We start from the raw sequence: 18,532 nt of genomic DNA, 5'->3' as shown, positions 1-18,532 counted from the left end.
GTTAGTATCTAATTTCAGAATAGTTTCCTTACCCTGCAAAGAAACCCCATGCCCATCATCTCCCCTCTGTGCCCCAGGCCCTGACAACCACTGATCTACCTTCTGTATATAGAGATTAGTCTTCACTCTACTTTCATGTAAATGGAATCATAGAATGTGTGGCCTTTGTGTCTGGCTTCTTTCATTCAGTCTTTCGAGGTTCATTCACATTGTATTGTGTGTCATACCTCATTCCTTGTTATTGCCAAGTAATATTCCCTAGTGGTGCAGCGGTTAAGTGCTCGGCTGCTAACTGAAAGGTCAGCAGTTTGAACCTACCAACTGCTCCATGGGAGAAAAGACCTGACGATCTGCTCCCGTAAAGATTACAGCCTAGGAAACTATGAGGCAATTCTCTTCTGTCATAAAGGGTCTGTGTGAGTTGGAGTCAACTTGACGGTGCACAACACCGACAACAGTACTATACTTACATACCTACTACTATTTACACACTACTAGGTACATATCCAAGGAGCCCTGGTGGCACAGTTGTTAACCCTCGGTTGATAACTGAAAGGTCGGAGGTTTGAACCCACCAGCTGCTCCGTAGGAGAAAGATGTGGCAGTCTGCTCCTGCAAAGATTATAGCCTTGGAAACCCTATGGGGCAGCACTACTCTGTCCTATAGAGTCATTATGAATCAGAATCAACTCAACAGCAGTGGGTAATATTCCACTGTATGTATGGACCACATTTTGTTTACACATTCATTCGTTGATGGACATTTTGGTATATCACTTAACATTAAATTTAGAAGAGGTAAAATGGGTTCCTTGTTTAATTTTCATTGCTTTGATTTTTTTGTGAGGTGGATATCTTTCAGGTTTGCTTACTAATTGTATTTCCTCTTGTGTGAATTATCTTTTCCTTGGCTCATTTTTCTGCTAGAATTGGGATTTTCCCTATCAATCTGAACAAGATCTTCAGATCACTACTTCTTGTGTTTTATGCAAAGTGTTCCCCCAGATTATTGTTCTCCCTTCTCGTTAATATTAGTTCTTGTGGCGGTTTAAAACTTTTTTCTCAGTTGTGTAAAAGTTTAACATTTTTATATAGTTGAATTTATCATTTTCAGTGATCTGTTGTTTCAAAGATTGGAAACTTATCCCTCCAGAGATGTAATAAAATCTCGTTTCTGTTCTCTACTAGTTTTTCTTCATATGCTTGTTAAATATTTAATTCCTTCATCTGTGTGGAGTTATTTTGATATGTGGTATAAGAGATGGACAAAAGCTAACCTTTTTCTCAGTTGCTTACCAGTGGTCCCAAAAAACATTTACCAAAAATCCTTTCTCGTCGTTGTGATGCTCCATCCTTCAGACGTTCCTTTTCAGATTTTTTTTTTAAATTAATAACCTGACTCACTTGGAGAGTGTGTCCTTGGTATTTTGGGCTGGTTTGAAATGCTGGTTAATTGTCAGAGCTTGTCTGTGTTTCTTCCAGAAGGTCTCTTGTGCTTCCCTTTCTGCTTTTCTCAGACCTGGGCGAGGCTGAGAGGACAGCTGTGTCTCCCTCCGAGCAGCCCTTCTCTGGGCTTCCCCAGACACCTCTGCCTGCCCAATTCCTAGCTTCAAAATTTAATTGGGGACAGTTTACATCTATGTCATTTTATTACTTTCAGTTAATGTGATTTTTTTAAGCTTAAAACTAACTTCAGATCTAGATTTGTCAATTATGTTCTCAGATCAGATAGAAATTCTTTGTCAACTGTGTGTCCATCCCCCACAACATTTTTTTTTTTTAATTGAGAAAAAATATTTCCCCATAAAATTGGAGGCTGTCATAAATAGTGGTTTGCTGACTTTCCTAGCGGATGATGTTCCGGAGAGTCCACAGGCTTCTTGCTGCACGGGTTGCTCAGTGTCTGTGTACACATTTCATTTTGCCTTATTTAATGAAATATTTCTCAAAAACTGATGTAGCTCGTTTAAATGTTGAGATGAAGTATCTGGGTTCCAAATACTTCCTCCCTGAGAATTTCCCTTCAGCCTTCACTTGCTCTCTTTCCCCTGCAGCCTGACTGGCAGCCTTATTTACCACAAAATGGAGACAACATCGAAGTTGCTTTCTCCTTCTCTTCAGTATTGTGGCCTTGGTCGGGCTACCTGGCGATTTCCATTTCTGTCACCAAGAAAGCAGCTTCTTGGGAAGGCATTGCCCAGGGCCATGTCATGATCACCGTGTCCTCCCCAGCGGAGATGGAAGTAAGTGTGTGCCATGGAGATGACTCCTTTCTCCTACCCTTTAATATCACTTGCCAGGCCGAGAAGGACAGGCTGACTCCTGGGGTCTTGAGTGCTGAGTGCGGTTGACTGACTGATCAGTCTTGAGGGCCAGGGTCTCTAAAGCACTGGAGTATAAAAAACCAACCCAGTAAGTGAGTAATAGTGCTTCCTAGTCTGTTGCTGAGCAACAACAGATATGACTGTTTTATGCCAGATTTCAAGCTCAAAATGATGGTGCCCAAGTATGTGTTCTCTAAAAGGAAATGGGGGGCTGATCTTCTGAAGCTCTAGTGGCTTTTCAGAACCAAGTGCCTTACAATGTCAGTCTTAAACTTGTAATATAAGAGTTTGAATGGGATTAACTGTGGTAATCGAATCTGCCCCTTCATACCTTTGTTGCTGTTGGAAATTGTTGTGTGCAGATTATTTGGATTAAGTTGATAAATAGAGATGACTTTTAAAACAAGAAAACCCAAAAGCTGCTTCGGTACATAGGGGGCATTTTCAGGTTTCTTTTATTTCTTCCAGTCAAAAAACAGTGCAGAACAGACTTCCACAGTGAAGCTCCCCATTAAGGTGAAGATCATTCCTACTCCTCCCCGAAGCAAGCGGATTCTCTGGGATCAGTACCACAACCTCCGCTACCCACCTGGCTATTTCCCCAGGGATAATTTAAGAATGAAGAACGATCCTCTAGACTGGTAAGCCACGTCAGACGCGATGCTTATTGCCTCCGTGTCCATCCACTGTGGGCCTGGGGTCACTGCTCCTAGTTGGGGGGTGAACCTCTTGTTGAGCCTGAATTCCATGACCCCTAGACTTTGTGCATCCTTTTGCTCTTCAGGCACCCTGCACTTCGCCTTTGAAATGTATCAGTTACAATTGAATAATCGTGCAGTAAAAAACCTCGGGGTTGTCCTTAATTGCTCTTTCCCATACGTCTCCCATTGAGTCAGTCAGCAAATCCTGTCATTTCTGCCTTCAGAATACATCCTGATTTTTGCTGGGGCAATTGGATAGACAGCTTACATAGAGAAAACAGGAAAATGAGCACATTTAGGGAGAAGAAGGAGTGAAAGGCGATCAGTAAGAGTGCAGTAAGGGTAGCTGTGCGTTGCTGTCTTAGTTCTCCTTGCCCTGTGTGGTTTGCTGCAGCATTTCTGACTTCTTGTGCTGCGTGCTAAGCTGGATTGTCAAATGCAAGTGGTTACTAGCAATTTTCACGCATGCCACTTGCTAAAGCTATGCTTCAGTGCACTGTACAAACATTTCTCCAGCCGTTTCTTCGTGTTATTTTGTCTTCTCCGTGCATGTGCCACGCACACGATTTCTTGTTATCCATTCTCACGCATCCAGCCCAGAGAAAGCAGTTCAGAAAGACTCGACTTCACAGGCATTTTCTGCTGGTAATTTAACCAGATAAGACGTTCTTATGAAAAAAGATTGGTCATTTTCATACCGTGGCTTTTTGCTTTTCAGGAATGGCGACCACATCCACACAAACTTCAGGGACATGTACCAACACTTGAGAAGCATGGGCTACTTTGTTGAAGTCCTTGGCTCCCCCTTCACGTGCTTCGATGCTAATCAGTATGGTGAGCAGCAATCATGTGCTGTCATTTGTTAAATGCTTACAGGGTGAATCACAGTTTTAAATGATGGGCCAACAAGTAGTCTCCTTGTCCTGGTGAAGGCTGAACGAGGTGTTAGAGACGACTGTGTGCATCCAGTTTGGTGGGGTGGTTGTGACGTCCATCTAAAAGGCAGAACTACCAGATGCTTTGAGACAGGGACATTTGTACATTTTTTAAAAAAAATTGAAAGCTCTAGCACTGTATTTTATTACCTCCAAAGTAAGTGAGAAATCATTATATTAGGCATCACAAATGAAAACAGAAGGCCACAGTTAGCTGGTCCCAAGAGCTCAGCTGCTGACCAATAGGTCGGCAGTACTGCTTAGAAACCCTATGGGGCAGTTCTGCTCTGTCCTATAGGGTCACTGTGAGTCAGAATCGACTTGATGGCAGCGAGTTTTTTGAATTGTGTATCGTTGAACCCTAGTCCTTTATTTTTCACCCCCTTTTCCAGTGGCACAAACCAAAAGATTAGGAGCCAGCAAGTTGAGAGAGAGTCCCCAGTAGAATACATTCAGAGATGAAAATTCTCAAACCATGGCGCTTTGTCCCCCAGGAACATTACTGATGGTGGACAATGAGGAGGAATACTTCCCTGAGGAGATTGCCAAACTGAGGAGGGATGTGGACAGTGGCCTTTCACTCATTGTCTTCAGCGACTGGTACAACACTTCTGTTATGAGAAAAGTAAAGTTCTATGATGAAAACACAAGGTACTTGTATGAGTTGGTATTTGGATAAGAAGTCTGACTTTTGGGGAATTAATGTCTATCCAGCAAATACTTAAATGATTATTTGACCTGTTGATGGTCTTTTCAGTTATCAGAGACATGTTCAGAAAGCTTGGTTAGAAAAAGCTCCTCTTCACAGAGTGAATATGTTCTTGAAAGATGCTTTAAAATGTTTCTTTGCAAAGTAAGTAAAATGCTTACTGCTTTTGAGTATTAAAGAATTCATCGTCTTGTTGTTCTTAGATACTTAAGCTTTAAATTCTGTTCTTTTCTGTCCTCCCATCTCTCTGTTACTGAATCTGTACAAATTTTAATGCACCAAAGGAGCTGTTATTTAGAGGAACCTTCTGGTAAATTAATTATCGAACAAGGATTCCCACTGTATTATAAGTATAGTATCTTTATATTTTGAAATTTTTTCTTTTTAAGTCTGAATTGAATTTTTATAAGTTTGTTTCTCATCTCTTTTCCTCCACTTACCTTCTCTAGATCTAGGCTAAGCAGTTATATGAGGCTGTTTGAATGAAGTACTGATTTTCATTTCATAAAAAAATTTTACTTTTTTCTGCACATTGGTTGAAGCATTTGCACTTGCATTATGACTCCAACCAAGCATTAGTCTCAGCTGAAGACTCAGTGTGGACAGAATGACGTGTGGCAGGGGAAGTTGGCTTTTGTTGTGATGAGGCGCAGGCGGCGGTGTTGATTCTCTGTGTGCTTAGAGCCTGTGCTCTGTTCTCACTTTCACAGACAGTGGTGGATGCCGGACACGGGAGGCGCCAACGTCCCAGCTCTCAATGAGCTGCTCTCTGTCTGGAATATGGCATTCAGTGATGGCCTGTATGAAGGGGACTTTACCTTGGCAAACCATGACAGTAAGTTTCCTTTCTTTAAAAAGGGCACGTTATTTCAAGAGTTGTGAGAGTGGGAGACTTGTAACTTTGAAGTCTAAGCTTCAGAGAGAATGATGTGGTTCCTAAATAAGCGAGGGTCTATGGAGAGAATGACTTGCTATTTTCAAGAAGTATTTCTATAAAGCAGTTTGTTAGCCACTCTAGTTCTGTCCAGATTTTTTAAATGAAAATATTCTATACAGGCATTCCTAATTTTGGTGCTGTCTCTAAAATTCTTTGTATATTATATATTCCCAAATAGTAAATACCTCATAGGTTGTTGATTACTTATAAAATTCTGTTCATGAAATAACCTTGCATATCTCATTTATGAAGTCTCCTGATACGCTTTTGGTAGCTAGTTTCAAGAACAACCCCTAAGCGTTAGATTAGTAATTATGCTCATCCTGACTTGGGTTTTCTTAAGTCTCCATCAGCTCTGTTCAGAAATCAATGTCACTGGTATTTTTTTTTTTTAACTTGAATTTTGAGATAATTACTTGAAGTGTGACAAGGCAGTGGCAGCTCTTAAGGTTACAAACAATTTTTAAAAACTATATAATTTGTAAATAATGCATTTTGAGTAAGTGATTAGTTCTTGATACAAGTGTTGAGTGTTTTTACGTTCTCATAACTTTAAACAATTCTTCTCTAGTGTATTACGCATCAGGGTGCAGCATCGCAAAGTTTCCAGAAGAGGGCATAGTGATCACACAGACCTTTAAGGACCAAGGTAATAGAATGCTACTCATAGACTTTTTGGTTTCTTTCTTCTTCTTTTTATAATAACAAATTTATTGAATATAATTCACATACTATAACATTTATTCTTTCAGAGTGTACAATGCAGTGGTTTTTAGTATATCCACACAGTTGTGCAACCTTCACCACTACCTAATTCCAGAAGATTTTCATCACTTCAAAAAGAAATCCCAGACCCTTTAGCTGTTCCTCATGAGAGTTGATATTTTGTATTTCAGGATGAAAGGCCCATCTTAAAGTGTACTGTTTCCATAATTGGAAGTTAAGGACAGTTTTATTAGTTGAGAATGATGAAAAGTCAGTATCTTTTACTTGTTTGTTTGCAACTGTAAGGTGGAATTAATGTCTAAAGAGTCTCTACCCATTTGGAAGGAGTTTTTTCCTTTCTCCAAAGCCACGTCAGTCAGTAAATAGATCTGTGCTTCTTAGGGTCATGTTTTAACTTCCAGCACGTGAGTGATATATCTTCCCCCGTCATGTGGCACAACTTACAGTGGGTTAGTGATCCTTTCTGAAATCAGCGTCTCACAGGACAGTCATTGCTGGCACTGGGTACACGCGAGGGGCAAAAGCAGTGGTCTTCTCATGGTGTGTGGCGTCATTGGCTCACTGTTTTGGGGGAGGGGAATCAAAATTAGATTTAAGGTGCTCCATTAAGAAACCATCTGTATGAGACCAAAAGATTAACAGTTACTCTAATGCAAAGGTGAGACGAGAAGGGAGCAGGGAAACTAGAGCACTGGAAAGGGAACAGCCAGAATGCAATTAAAGAGAATGTTGACACATTGTGAAAAATGTAGCTAATGTCACTGAACAATTTATATACAGATTGTCAAGTGGGAACCTAATTAGCTGTGTAAACTTTCACTGAAAACACAATAAAATATTATTTAAAAAAAAAAAAAGGTAATACCTGCAACACAGTAAAAGCTTTTTGTTATGTTAATATGCAGCCTGCTCAGTAACATATTATGTTGGTGTATATCGCCTGTAAGAACGTTAAGAATTTGAAGTTTTAAAGGATTACAAGACTTGTAATAGAAACGGATCTTTGAGAGTGTTGAGATTAGAATTTTTTAAATAAGAATTAAATGAGGATTTAATTTCAAAATGAGATAAATTAGAAAAAAAAATTAGATTTAAGGATACACACTCTGTTGGTGTTCTGCTGCAGTCTGAAATAAAAATTAATTACCTTGAAATCCTTTTAAGGGGTGGCTTCTTTTTATTTCCAAAAAGGCTTTGAGTTGAATAAGCTTTGTGGTACAAAATAGGAATTTGGAAATCTGGGTTATGCCACGTCAGAAAGAGCCCATTGTCAGGAACAAAACCCAGTGACACCGTGAGGCCTGAAGGCAGTGCATGTGCCTTTTGCATTTCATCTGCTTTACTGCTGTCTTCCCCTCTTCCACTTAGCTCCTGGTGGAATTATACACAGAGAGCATGAAGTGGGGCATTTTAATAGCCACAGACATTTTAAATGTTACCAACACAGTACATTCTGGAGTCTGATGAAAGTGCCTGTCATGTTCTGGTGTTGAGGAGAGTACTTGCTTAGGGGAGTAAAGATGCTTAGATTGTAGATGATGCACTGAGGTTTGCTGCCCGTGGCTTGAACACCTTGTTGACCTCTGACCCATTCAGGTTTCTTGGTTGTGCTGAGGCCAGTGTCCAGGACCCTGCCACCCCATCTTCCTTTCCCAAGCTTTACCATCTAGGCTGTCTGTGCATCTCCACCACGGCCACACGAGGGCGGCAGTGTTTCCCAGAGGGCCCAGCACCTGCTCTCCTCCCATAGAGATCTCTGTATACTTAGTGAGAACAGTCTGAAGACGTAGGAGGGCTCTCAGCATAAGAGCAAACAAGAATTTGTTTTGTTTTAGCATAAAAAGGAGAAATGACAGTTTTAGGCTTGTGGACCAAATGTTATGTACCTCCATTTCAAGTGAAAATGAAAAAGGATGGAATTACGAATTTTGCTAAAACGCAAATTAGTGACATTTAAGACATTGTTTTCCTATCCTAAAAGTTTGCACTGTATTGGTTATTAAATCTTGCTGTGATTTTATATTCGTTAAGTGAGAACTGGAAAACAGTTCTTTGACAGAAATTCTTATTGCTGTTTTTGTTGTTGTGTTGCTTTAGGATTGGAAGTTTTAAAGCAGGAAACAGCGATTATTGAGAACGTCCCCATCTTGGGCCTTTATCAGATTCCAGCTGAGGGTGGAGGCCGGATTGTGCTGTACGGAGACTCCAACTGCTTGGATGACAGTCACCGGCAGAAGGGTGAGAACGGCAGTGGGACAGGAGAGCACATTGGGCTCAGAACTGTGACACGCAAGCCCTTTCCTCCCTTTGCCCTGAGAAGGCCCTGATTAAATGCTGGTGAACAAAAGACCCTGCTCACTTGAGCCAAGTACAACTGGGATGGTCTGGTTTCTCTGATTGCTTGGAGTTTCTTGATAGGTGTCTAAGTCTGTACACATTTAAGAAACCAAACAAACTGCTTTGGCAGTCTGTGATGGCTTTCTCTCTGTCTCCACCCTCGTGAGGCCAGTGCCCGGGATCCCAGCACTGGAGTGGAGAGACCCAGCACCCTGTCTTCCCTTCCCAGGCTTTACCCTCTAAGTTGTCAATGAGTCTCCAACACGGCCACACGGGTGGCAGTGTTTCCTGGAGGGCCCAGCACCTGCTGTCCTCCCAGACCTGGGAATCTTGGCTCCTTGAGCCTTTGTCTTTCAGGGGAGTATGTCATAACCTTTAAGTGTGTGTGGCGGGGGTGGGGAGGCAGGGGGCGGTACACCAAGGAGGGTGAGCTGGTAGCTTCCCACAGCTCCCCGTTTTCAGTGTCTCTTGAGGCAACTTCTAAACTTGGGGCTTTTGAGCTTGCATAGAGACTGTTTCTTGTTTTATAGAGGAGGAAGTAGAATGGTAAAAGTGTTAAATATTTTTACCTGGTAAGATGATGACAAAAACTAGACTAAGACCTAGTCTTCTAATTCAGTAAGACCTCTGGAGAACTAGGGGGAGGGGATGGTACCATCTGTCCTAATACTTGCAAATCACTGGAAAAGCTTAACTGGAAGAAAACAAGGTCTTAGAGCTTGAATTAGGAGTCTAACACTCCTGTTCATTCCCTCCCTCCCCTCCCTCCTTCCTTTCTGTTTCTCTCCTTCTCTCTCTCTCTCTCTGATTTTAAGTTGAAATTGACTAAATTCCTAGCATTTTATATAAATCCTTAGAGTGTGATTGGCCTTCTTAAAAATCAGAAGTGAGGGTTAACGTGACAGTTGAAAGAACATTAATGTTTTATTTCCACAGAGATATTCTTTTAAAGACTCGAGATCACTTGGTAAGAGTCTTTATTAAAACTTAAAATGCTGAGAAGACTATCCTAGCCGTTCACTTTCAAATGGCAGCTTTTAGGGCCTTGTGGGGGTTTGCAGCACATGATCAGAAGTGCCCTTTAATGAACGAGAAGTATTTAATGATGGTTTTTCTCTCTTGAATCTTGCCTAGTCCAGGTTGATGATAATTGCACCTAGAATGGGCAGACACAGGGAGAAAGGGTATGGAAACAGTAATTCCAGGTTTCAGCCCAGTGCGGCATCTCTAGTCTCCTGTTAGAGCCATACCTCTCCAGCCCCATGAGTGGGAACTGGTAATCACCGCTCAGCACCTGGAATCCCTGCCATGTCCCGAGAAATCACAGACCACTCTCGGCTTTCACACACTGGGGATTGGGAGCCACCAGCCCAAATGGCAGCTCAGATTAATGACTCTCCCACTTGTGTTGAACTCAAGCCTACCTGCCTGCAGTGTCCACATGCCGGTCCTGGCCCTGCCCACTGGCTCTCACGGTGTAAATCTAGGTCCTTCTCCACAGAAGAACCCCCAGGTGGTGACGGAAGCCACGGTCCCTTCCCTTGGAGCCCCAGCTCTCTGGGCCACTCTTCACTCTGTGACTGTCACACATTCTTGCCGTCCCTGAATGGGGCCCCGAGCTGAGTGGGTGCTCGGGCAGAGTTTGGCCAGTACTGGGTGCAGTGGTGCTGCACGAGGCCCTAGAGTGAAGCTCCGGCTGGTCTCATCTGTGCGTGCTGGTCTGGTGGCCTGGGCCCTGGCCTGGTAGGGCATGTGCTGCTCAAGAACTGGTGAGCTGGAACATGCTGGGGTTGCTTTGACCTGAACTCTTAACCACCCATTTCCCCTTCCTTTCTGTAGGGGTTCCTTCTAAAACAATATAATTCCTAACAAGCACACTCGTTAACTCCACAGACTGCTTTTGGCTTCTGGATGCTCTACTTCAGTATACGTCGTATGGGGTGACCCCTCCCAGCCTCAGTCATTCCGGAAACCGGCAGCGCCCGCCGAGCGGAGTGGGCTCTATCACCCCAGAGAGGATGGAAGGTGAGTGGCCAGGACAGCGCTCACAGAGAGGAGTCGTGCAGCCTAGCATGATGCCACCTCAGGAACCATCCTGCTTGCCAGAAAATGAAGACAGTTGGTGTGTGCCACCGGGTTTTTTTCCTTAATGATTGCAGGCAGAATAGCAAATGGCTATAGCCAGCTGACTAGAGTGGACTTTTGCTAAGGACCGTTGTGTTCCAGGTGCTCTGACATACTCCCGAAATCCTCACGTTGCTTTGAGCTCAGGTGTGTTGTCCCACTCTCACAGGTGAAGAAACTGGCTCATGGGGGTTTTCAGCAGTAATAGCTGACAATTTTGAGCACTTGCTAGGTACCAGGCACCAGGCTGGGTGCTTTCCATGGATTATCTCGCTAAGTCCTTTTAACAGTCCTGTGAAAGTAGATATTATTATTGTAGTTTCCAGATGAAGAGGCAGAAGTGAGAGAAATTAACTGCTGAGGTCACCACGTGGTCACCAGTGAAACCTGACTCACGCGATGCTGGTTCTGTGGGCACTGTGGCCTTGGCAGATCCTGCAGACAGCAGTACTGGCCTCATGCTTGCATGGCCCAAATGTTCTAGTCACCACCACGCCATCCGACAGAGGCCTGCCAGGCACACGCATAACTTTAGATTGTCTAGAGCTCCACAAAAATGTAAAAAGAAACAGGTAAAGCTCATTTAATACATCACAGATATTGTCATTTCAGCATGTGGCACTACCCCATTTTATGTGTTCAGTGGCCACATGTGGCTCAGGGCTACAGTACTGGACAGTACGGATCTAAGAAATAAATCAGAAGTTTTAAAATGCAGGATTTTTTTGTTTTGTTTTTGTGTTTTGGCCAGGGAAGAGAAAGATTTTTACATGAAGCTTCTCTGCAGGTTCACATCCTCACATACGGCCTTGGGCATGCATTGATGGTCAGTAAATGTTGACCACCTCATGACGTACAGTGTGACCCTCTGAAAGGGGGACAGTTTGTTCGCATGTATCCACTCACCTGCATTGGTGAGAATATGGCTGCCTGGAGAAAGCCATCAGGTCACTGTCCTGAGGCACCTGGCAGAACCCTGGAAGAGAGGCTCACAGGGAGCATGGTGGTCCTGTCGGCAGGAGAGCAAACTGACACACTTACAAAGCCTCATCTTGTCCCTTGCTGCTTAATGACAGTGCCTTTTCTTTTCTGTTGATGTTGACATGGGCCACAGGAAACCACCTACACCGATACTCAAAGGTCCTTGAGGCCCACCTGGGAGACCCGAAGCCCCGGGCACTGCCCGCCTGCCCACACCTGTCCTGGGCCAAACCGCAGCCCTTAAATGAGACGGCTCCCAGGTGAGTGTTCCACAGGGGTCTGTGATTCACAACTTCCTTTTTTCTAAGAGAGAATGGAATTTTACAGACAACACTGTCGAATAATCAGATCTCCTGACTTGTCATTGTGTGATGGGATTGGAATTAGTGAGCCCCCATGTTGACCTTTGGAAATATGTTCTTTGGTGGTATCCTGCATGGAGATAATGCTGTGGGTAACTAGAATCTTGCTAGTTGTGGTTAATTTTTGTTTAAACCGCTGTGACCAGCAGGTACTGTCACTGAACCAGAGTTCTGACTCCTTTCAGTGAGGGTGTGGAGTCCTGCCATTTGAAGTTGCGGTCTCTGTCTGAGGTGTTGAGTGTGGTAAACTACAGATAGGCCTAGGGTTCCTTGGAGGACATTTGGCTTCTGAGTCGGAGTCTGGCCAGTCATCTGCTGCAGCCTTAACTTCCTGTGTAGATGTTTGTTTCTGGTGAGCGCAGTCTCCCATGATGACAGCCGATAACCCCGTCACTTGTCATTCTTTCTCTGTGGTGCCCAGTGTCTGTCTCTCTTTGTCTCTCTGTTGGCGTCCTTTGCTGTCAGAAGCCAGAACTGGACCTCTCACCTGTTGTCTCTCTTTTTGGGCAGAATGACCCAGCTTAGCACAGGTGGTTCTGGTTTTCTGCAGTTCTCTCTTTCTCTCTGTCGCTCTCCAGCCTGAGCAGGACACTTCTGTACTGGCAAGGATAATCGGAGCTTTTCCTGACTTGGGGTGCTGATGTGTGAAGCAGGGGCCAGTGTCACAGGAAGAGCAGTGCTCCACGCCCTCTGCTTGGAGCGGCTGCTGCACGAGAATGTCTTCCTCCTCAACAGGAGGCCCCTTACTCCCCTCCTGGGGCTGCATGAGAACGTCTTCCTCCTCGACAGGAGGCCCCTCACTCCCTTCCTGGGGCTGCACAAGAACATATCCCTCCTCTACAGGAGACCACCTCACTCCCCTCCTGGAGCTACATGAGAACGTCTTCCTCCTCGGCAGGAGGCCCCTCACTCCCCTCCTGGGGCTCCCCCTCCCTGAGCCGGGTGGTTGCTTGGCAGCCAGCCTGCCTTCTGCCCACACCACCTCCACCAGCAGATCCCCCTCTGGGGACGTCTATGCCTTCTTGTCCTCTGCCACATGAATCTGCCTTTAGAATGTCCACTTTGCCCACATCTCAGTGATGTGCAGGTGTTGGTGGGGCCAGAGACAAAGGACCACAGTGGACACCATAAGTAATGAGGAGGAGGATGAACGTGGAAGGCATCAAAGGCTTCTGCTCTCTTGTCATACGCAGACAGCACTCAGGACACCAGTCACGGACCATATGGCGTCGTTGGAATGTGTTTGACAGGAGACAATGAGATTGTGGAGCCGCACATTGTCTTCTCATCAGCACTTTTCTTCCCGACACTTTCATTACTGAGAACTGCCCATTTCCACTTAACATCTCATCATTTAAAATTTTCTGGTAACTTTGCATTTTTACATCTGATTTATTTATAACCTCACATTATTCCAGCATGCAGACCAGCTGTGGTCAGCAGTTCTGATGCTGTGGACAGGCACTGCTGGCACATGTTCTAGAAATCCAATTATTCTCCCAGAGCTGTTCGGGACTCTGAGAAATGGATAACAATGACCTTTGGTATGAACCTTTCCCCATCACATAATCCATCTAATTCTGAACCGGTCCACCAGGGATGTTGATAATGCCTGGCTCCTACAATGTGATTTCTCTCTCTCTCTCAGTAATTCCTTCCAGCTACGCCCACCCATTTATCTCACATTTCACATCTTGTTGGAAATTACTCTCAGTCCTCAGCGGCCTGGATCTGAATATACTATGTTATCACTAGAAGAGATTTGAGGCTTATGTCAGAAGCAGCAGACAACCCTTTACAGGTCCAGGGTGGCCACTGGCACAGTGCCAAGTTATGGATTTCGGATTCACCAGTGTGAAATGAAGAGTCATCACTGTGCTGACTTGAGGACGATTGCAGAGGTGTCAAACCTGACAGGAAGCCCTGCCCAAGGATAATCCTTTACTTCCATCAGTATGTGGTAGAATTCTGTAATGATTACGATGGTGTATTGTTACCATGGTTGCTTAACTAGAAAATGCCATCACCAAACAATTAAATTCCATAACAGGGTATCACCTATTAGAGTTAAAATGTAGCCCCGCATATATTCAGCTAAAAAAATCGTAAAGCTTAAAGCATTGATTCTGTAACTCAACATTGTCATTTTCATTTTCAGACGGATGAAACTTCAAATGTAAAGTTAAATCATGTACCATAGAACAGATTATAATACTTACTGGTATTTTCCAAGTGATCACCTGGCCAAGAGTATCCCATAGGAGTTTATGTCTTTCCTGTATGGAAAGCTTCTTCCCAGGCCTAAAGAGTTGCCAGGCATCACCTTGGCCTTCACCCTAATTGGATGATAGAACTGGACACTATTGCTTTCTCTCCGCCAAAGTAAGAGAGGCCAGCAGTTTCCAAGTGGATAAACAGCAGAAAAATGGAGAATTTGTAATTTGCAAATATCATCTCACTCCTTCTCCTTCCTTTAGCTGGAACAGTTATCACATTTTCCACGCATACTCCTAGCTCTAATCTTGCTGTTCTCCCAAGCTGTATGCCGCTATTTACAGCTTGTCGGCCTCTCTTGTTCTTCCGTCGAAATTGTACTGGTCTAAACAGATTCTTCAGATGTAAGGATAAATAATAATAATGATGCAACCATAATGAGTACAATACATGTTGCAGAGCACATGTTTCCTCCTCGGTCTCGCACTCGCCCTAGCAGGCTAGGCAGGGGTGTGTTCCAGGTTTTGCTGTCCATACACTGCACTCCATTGTTGTGTGCTGTGGGGTTGATTCTGACTCATAATGACCCGATGTGACGGAGTAGAACTGTCCCATAGGGTTTCCTAGGCTGTTAATTTTTACAGGAGCAGATAGCCAGATCTTTTCTCCCTCAGAGACGCTGGTACGTTCGAACTGCCGATCTTTCGGTTAGCAGCCGAGCACTTGACCATTGTGCCACCAGGGCTTCTTACTCCATGGTTACTTGTGTGTTTATCTTATCCTCCCTCCCAAAGGTTGTTTCCTTGAGGACAAGGACGATGTTGGCTCCCGGGGCCAGTTTGCCCTGTTCCTTACATGTGGTAGTTGTGTGGTTACATCTGCAATGTTGATTTGAATTAATCAAAAAGTGGGCTCTGGTTGCTCCAGTGCTCTGCTTCTCTTCGCTGCATGCCTCTCTCCTATGCTGCCTGGTGATGTCTCCAGCTTCAAGCGAAAGCAGTCCGGGTGGGCAGTAATCTGACCCTGACTCTGAAAATTACAGTCCTGTGTGTGGGCTTGATGTTGACATTTCTGTCTGAGGACCTGGAAGTTGCATATGGTGACTCAGTTGCCTTTATGTCGAGGTAGAAGGGAACATCACTTGTGTTTAAGTTACTTACCATTTCTCAGGGACTGGATGAACTTCCGAGGCTAGTATAATTGCTTATTTTTATTTTGCTTTGATCCATTTCCCTGAAGTAATCTTTGGAAACATCAAAAGTTACTCTCTATCGACCTGGACAAAGTGGCGTTACCCAACTTTAGATCAAACCGCCCTCAAGTACGACCGTTGTCTCCTGGGGAAAGTGGTGCCTGGGACATTCCTGGAGGTAAGCTCTTACATGATTTGTTATCACTGTAAATCAACACTGTAATTTGTTGAAAGTATTCTCCCCCCCCCCAAAAGAAAAAAAAAAAGATTAACATATTGATGTCCCTCTTGGAAAATTCTGCTTAGATTTTCAAATATGAATTTTTTTTTTTTTTTACTCTGTCCAGGTGTCACACTTAAAAATTTTCAGACAGAGTAACTTGCACACTCTTTAAAAAAGTTCTGAGTTCTGCAGTACAAACGTGTATCACATATCTCAGGGAACACCTGTCATCTGCTGGGCTTGGTCCCAGTCGGTGATGGTAGCCAACCTGGCCTCCGAACCCTCGACACAATCCCCCCACCCCAATTCTCTGCGCAGGCCTTCGGGACACAGCACCATCCTGTCAGTGATGGGACTTCACTGGTAGATGGGAGTGTGGCCACACCATCCCCCCACCCCAAGTGCAGACACACATCCCCTCCACAGGTAGTGATTTTGGCCTGAGCACACTGCCAGGGCAGGCCTGAGGCTCTCCCTTACCTGGGCAATGGGAACTGGGTTGCCCCAGCAGAGCAGGGAGCCACTTCTTCACTATGGAACCCTGCGCTTCTCCAGAGAGATGACATCCTGAGGGAGTTTTCTGGTTCCAGGAGCTGGACAGAAGCTCCAGGGATTGGGAAGGGACACCCCAGACCTAAGAACTGTGTATGCAACACTGAGATCCAGAGGCCCTGCCATGGTCCCAGGGCACACTGATGGTGGTACATTCTGAAACTCTCAATATTGCTCATGACAGGGTCACATTTGACATTGTAAACCAAAGGTCCCCCCATTCCTAGTTTCCTACCACATGTCCCATCTATGGAGGGCTTTCCCACAGAATAGAGGGGCATGGCCAGCAGGTGTCCCAGGACAGAGACTGGTCTGCCTCTCGCTGTTCTGAGCAAACATAGGCTCCGCCGGGCACCCACACTGTGCAGCATCCTGTCTTCTCTCTGGGAAGATGGGAGGAAAAGCAGAACCGCCATGCTGCTGCACCTCTATGGCGTGTCACTGCAGCTCACTCAGTCATTCTTTAATGGCCTGGGCTATGCAGTAGCTGAGGTTTGAAAAGTGTTCTTGCCCTGCCAGCCCAGCTGATAAAATTAGTCAGCATTCATTTTCTGATGAATCCAGAGGCTGCAGCTCTGTGGTGTGACTGACCGCTCACCAGCCTGTCCTCTTTCAGGGATCATGCCTGGCCGCTACAACCAGGAGGTGGGCCAGACCATTCCCGTTTTCGCCTTCCTGGGAGCAATGGTGGTCCTGGCCTTCTTTGTGGTACAAATCAACAAGGCCAAGAGCAGGCCCAAGCGGAGGAAGCCCAGGGTGAAGCGCCCCCAGCTCATGCAGCAGGTGCACCCAGCAAAGACCCCATCTGTGTGAGTGCCAGGAGAGCCAGGGCACCTTCCCGACGGCTCGAGAGGGCAGTGGAGCTGGAGAAGGCTTTGTGTGGGGTCCCCTGGTCAGAAGGGACCCAGAGTCCAGTGCAGGTGTGTTGGAGTCCCTTCTCCATGGCCTCCTCTCCTGGAGCGGCTGGGGCTCGAGGTGCTTCTCCAAGTGTCTCAGGGCCAGGTCCTGCCAGGAGGGACTCAACAGTCATCCTCAAGGGGGATGTCACACAGAGCAGCACCAAAGACACGGAGAGCTTCACCGGCAGCCTGGGGTCTTCTGACCTGAGAGGAAGATGTACTGAAACACTCGAACCAGCCCCGACCAAGCACAACATGCTTGTTGAAGGCTGTTTTTCTATATTTATTGTTGGAAAAGTCACTTTAAAGACTCGTGCTATTTGGAAGCAAAGCTATTTTTTTTGGTCAATGGAATGCAGTTTTTTACTACTCCCACATCATGAGGAATAACAGATTCCATTATCTCCTTTTTGATGAAAAGGACAGACTGAGATTTGAAGGAAACTAGCCCAAATCTGTGAAACATAGACCTTTGCTTTATTTTTATAAGTATCAACTGCCATCATGTTTTGTAATTGGGGGTCTTGATTTCACCATTGTTGGTGAAGAAAATTTTCAATAAATATGCATTAACTATGTGAAGCTGACAAGTCGTGTGCGGCTGACTCTTTCTTCACCTCTCCCATTTCTCTTCTACGACAACCTGGAATGGGTCCTTAATCAGCATGCTAATTTTTATTATTATCGAGATATAATTCACATATCATAAAGTTCACCTGTTTAATGTTTCTTTTTTATGTATTTAATGTGGTTTTTAGTGTATTTACAGAGTTGTTCAACCATCACCACAATCTAATTTTAGAACATTTTCATCATCCCCCAAAAGAAACCCTGTACCCATTATTGGTCACTCCCATTTCCCCCTCTCCCCTGGCTCCTGGCAACCACTGATCTACTTTCTGTCTCTTTGGATTTGCCTATTCTGAACGTTTTTGGAATCATCATCTGGAATCATACAATATTTTTCCTTTTGTGTTTGGCTTCTTTCACTTAACATAACGTTTTCAGGGTCATCCATGTTGTAGGATGTATCGGTACTTTACATTTTATGGCCAATAATCCATTGTGTGGATGTACCCCATTTGTTTATCCGTCCATCAGTTGACAGACATTTGAGTTGTTTGCATGTTTTGACTGTTGCGAGTAACGCTGCTGTGAACATTGGTGTACCAGTTTTTGTGTGGACATAAGTTTTTTATTCTCTTGGATATATACCCAGGAGTAGAATCGCATGATAACTGTGTTTAGTTGTGTGAGGAACTGTCAGACTGTTTTCCAAAGTGGGTGCACCGTTTTACATTCCCACCAGCAGCGTA

At 44.6% G+C, this 18,532-nt stretch overlaps 1 protein-coding gene across 1 annotated transcript in view; it reads left to right on the top strand.

Moving 5' to 3' along the window:
* The window catches only part of MBTPS1 (membrane bound transcription factor peptidase, site 1), a 58,873-nt gene extending 41,072 nt beyond the window's left edge, over positions 1-17,801 (top strand). The window contains exons 13-23 of the mRNA XM_004377728.2: positions 2,055-2,243; positions 2,793-2,965; positions 3,744-3,859; positions 4,455-4,611; positions 5,380-5,504; positions 6,178-6,255; positions 8,430-8,570; positions 10,563-10,694; positions 11,908-12,034; positions 15,590-15,720; positions 16,934-17,801. Of these exons, the coding sequence (XP_004377785.1) occupies positions 2,055-2,243; positions 2,793-2,965; positions 3,744-3,859; positions 4,455-4,611; positions 5,380-5,504; positions 6,178-6,255; positions 8,430-8,570; positions 10,563-10,694; positions 11,908-12,034; positions 15,590-15,720; positions 16,934-17,130 (1,566 nt within the window). The 3' untranslated portion in view covers positions 17,131-17,801. The remainder of the gene's footprint in view (positions 1-2,054; positions 2,244-2,792; positions 2,966-3,743; positions 3,860-4,454; positions 4,612-5,379; positions 5,505-6,177; positions 6,256-8,429; positions 8,571-10,562; positions 10,695-11,907; positions 12,035-15,589; positions 15,721-16,933) is intronic.
* Positions 17,802-18,532: the final 731 nt, after the last annotated feature.

The sequence above is a fragment of the Trichechus manatus genome, unplaced genomic scaffold (genome assembly GCF_000243295.1).
Source record: "Trichechus manatus latirostris isolate Lorelei unplaced genomic scaffold, TriManLat1.0 scaffold00053, whole genome shotgun sequence".
Lineage (NCBI taxonomy): Eukaryota > Metazoa > Chordata > Mammalia > Sirenia > Trichechidae > Trichechus > Trichechus manatus.
Note: the sequence above shows the minus strand (reverse complement) of the source record. Positions and strands in the feature narration are given on the sequence as shown.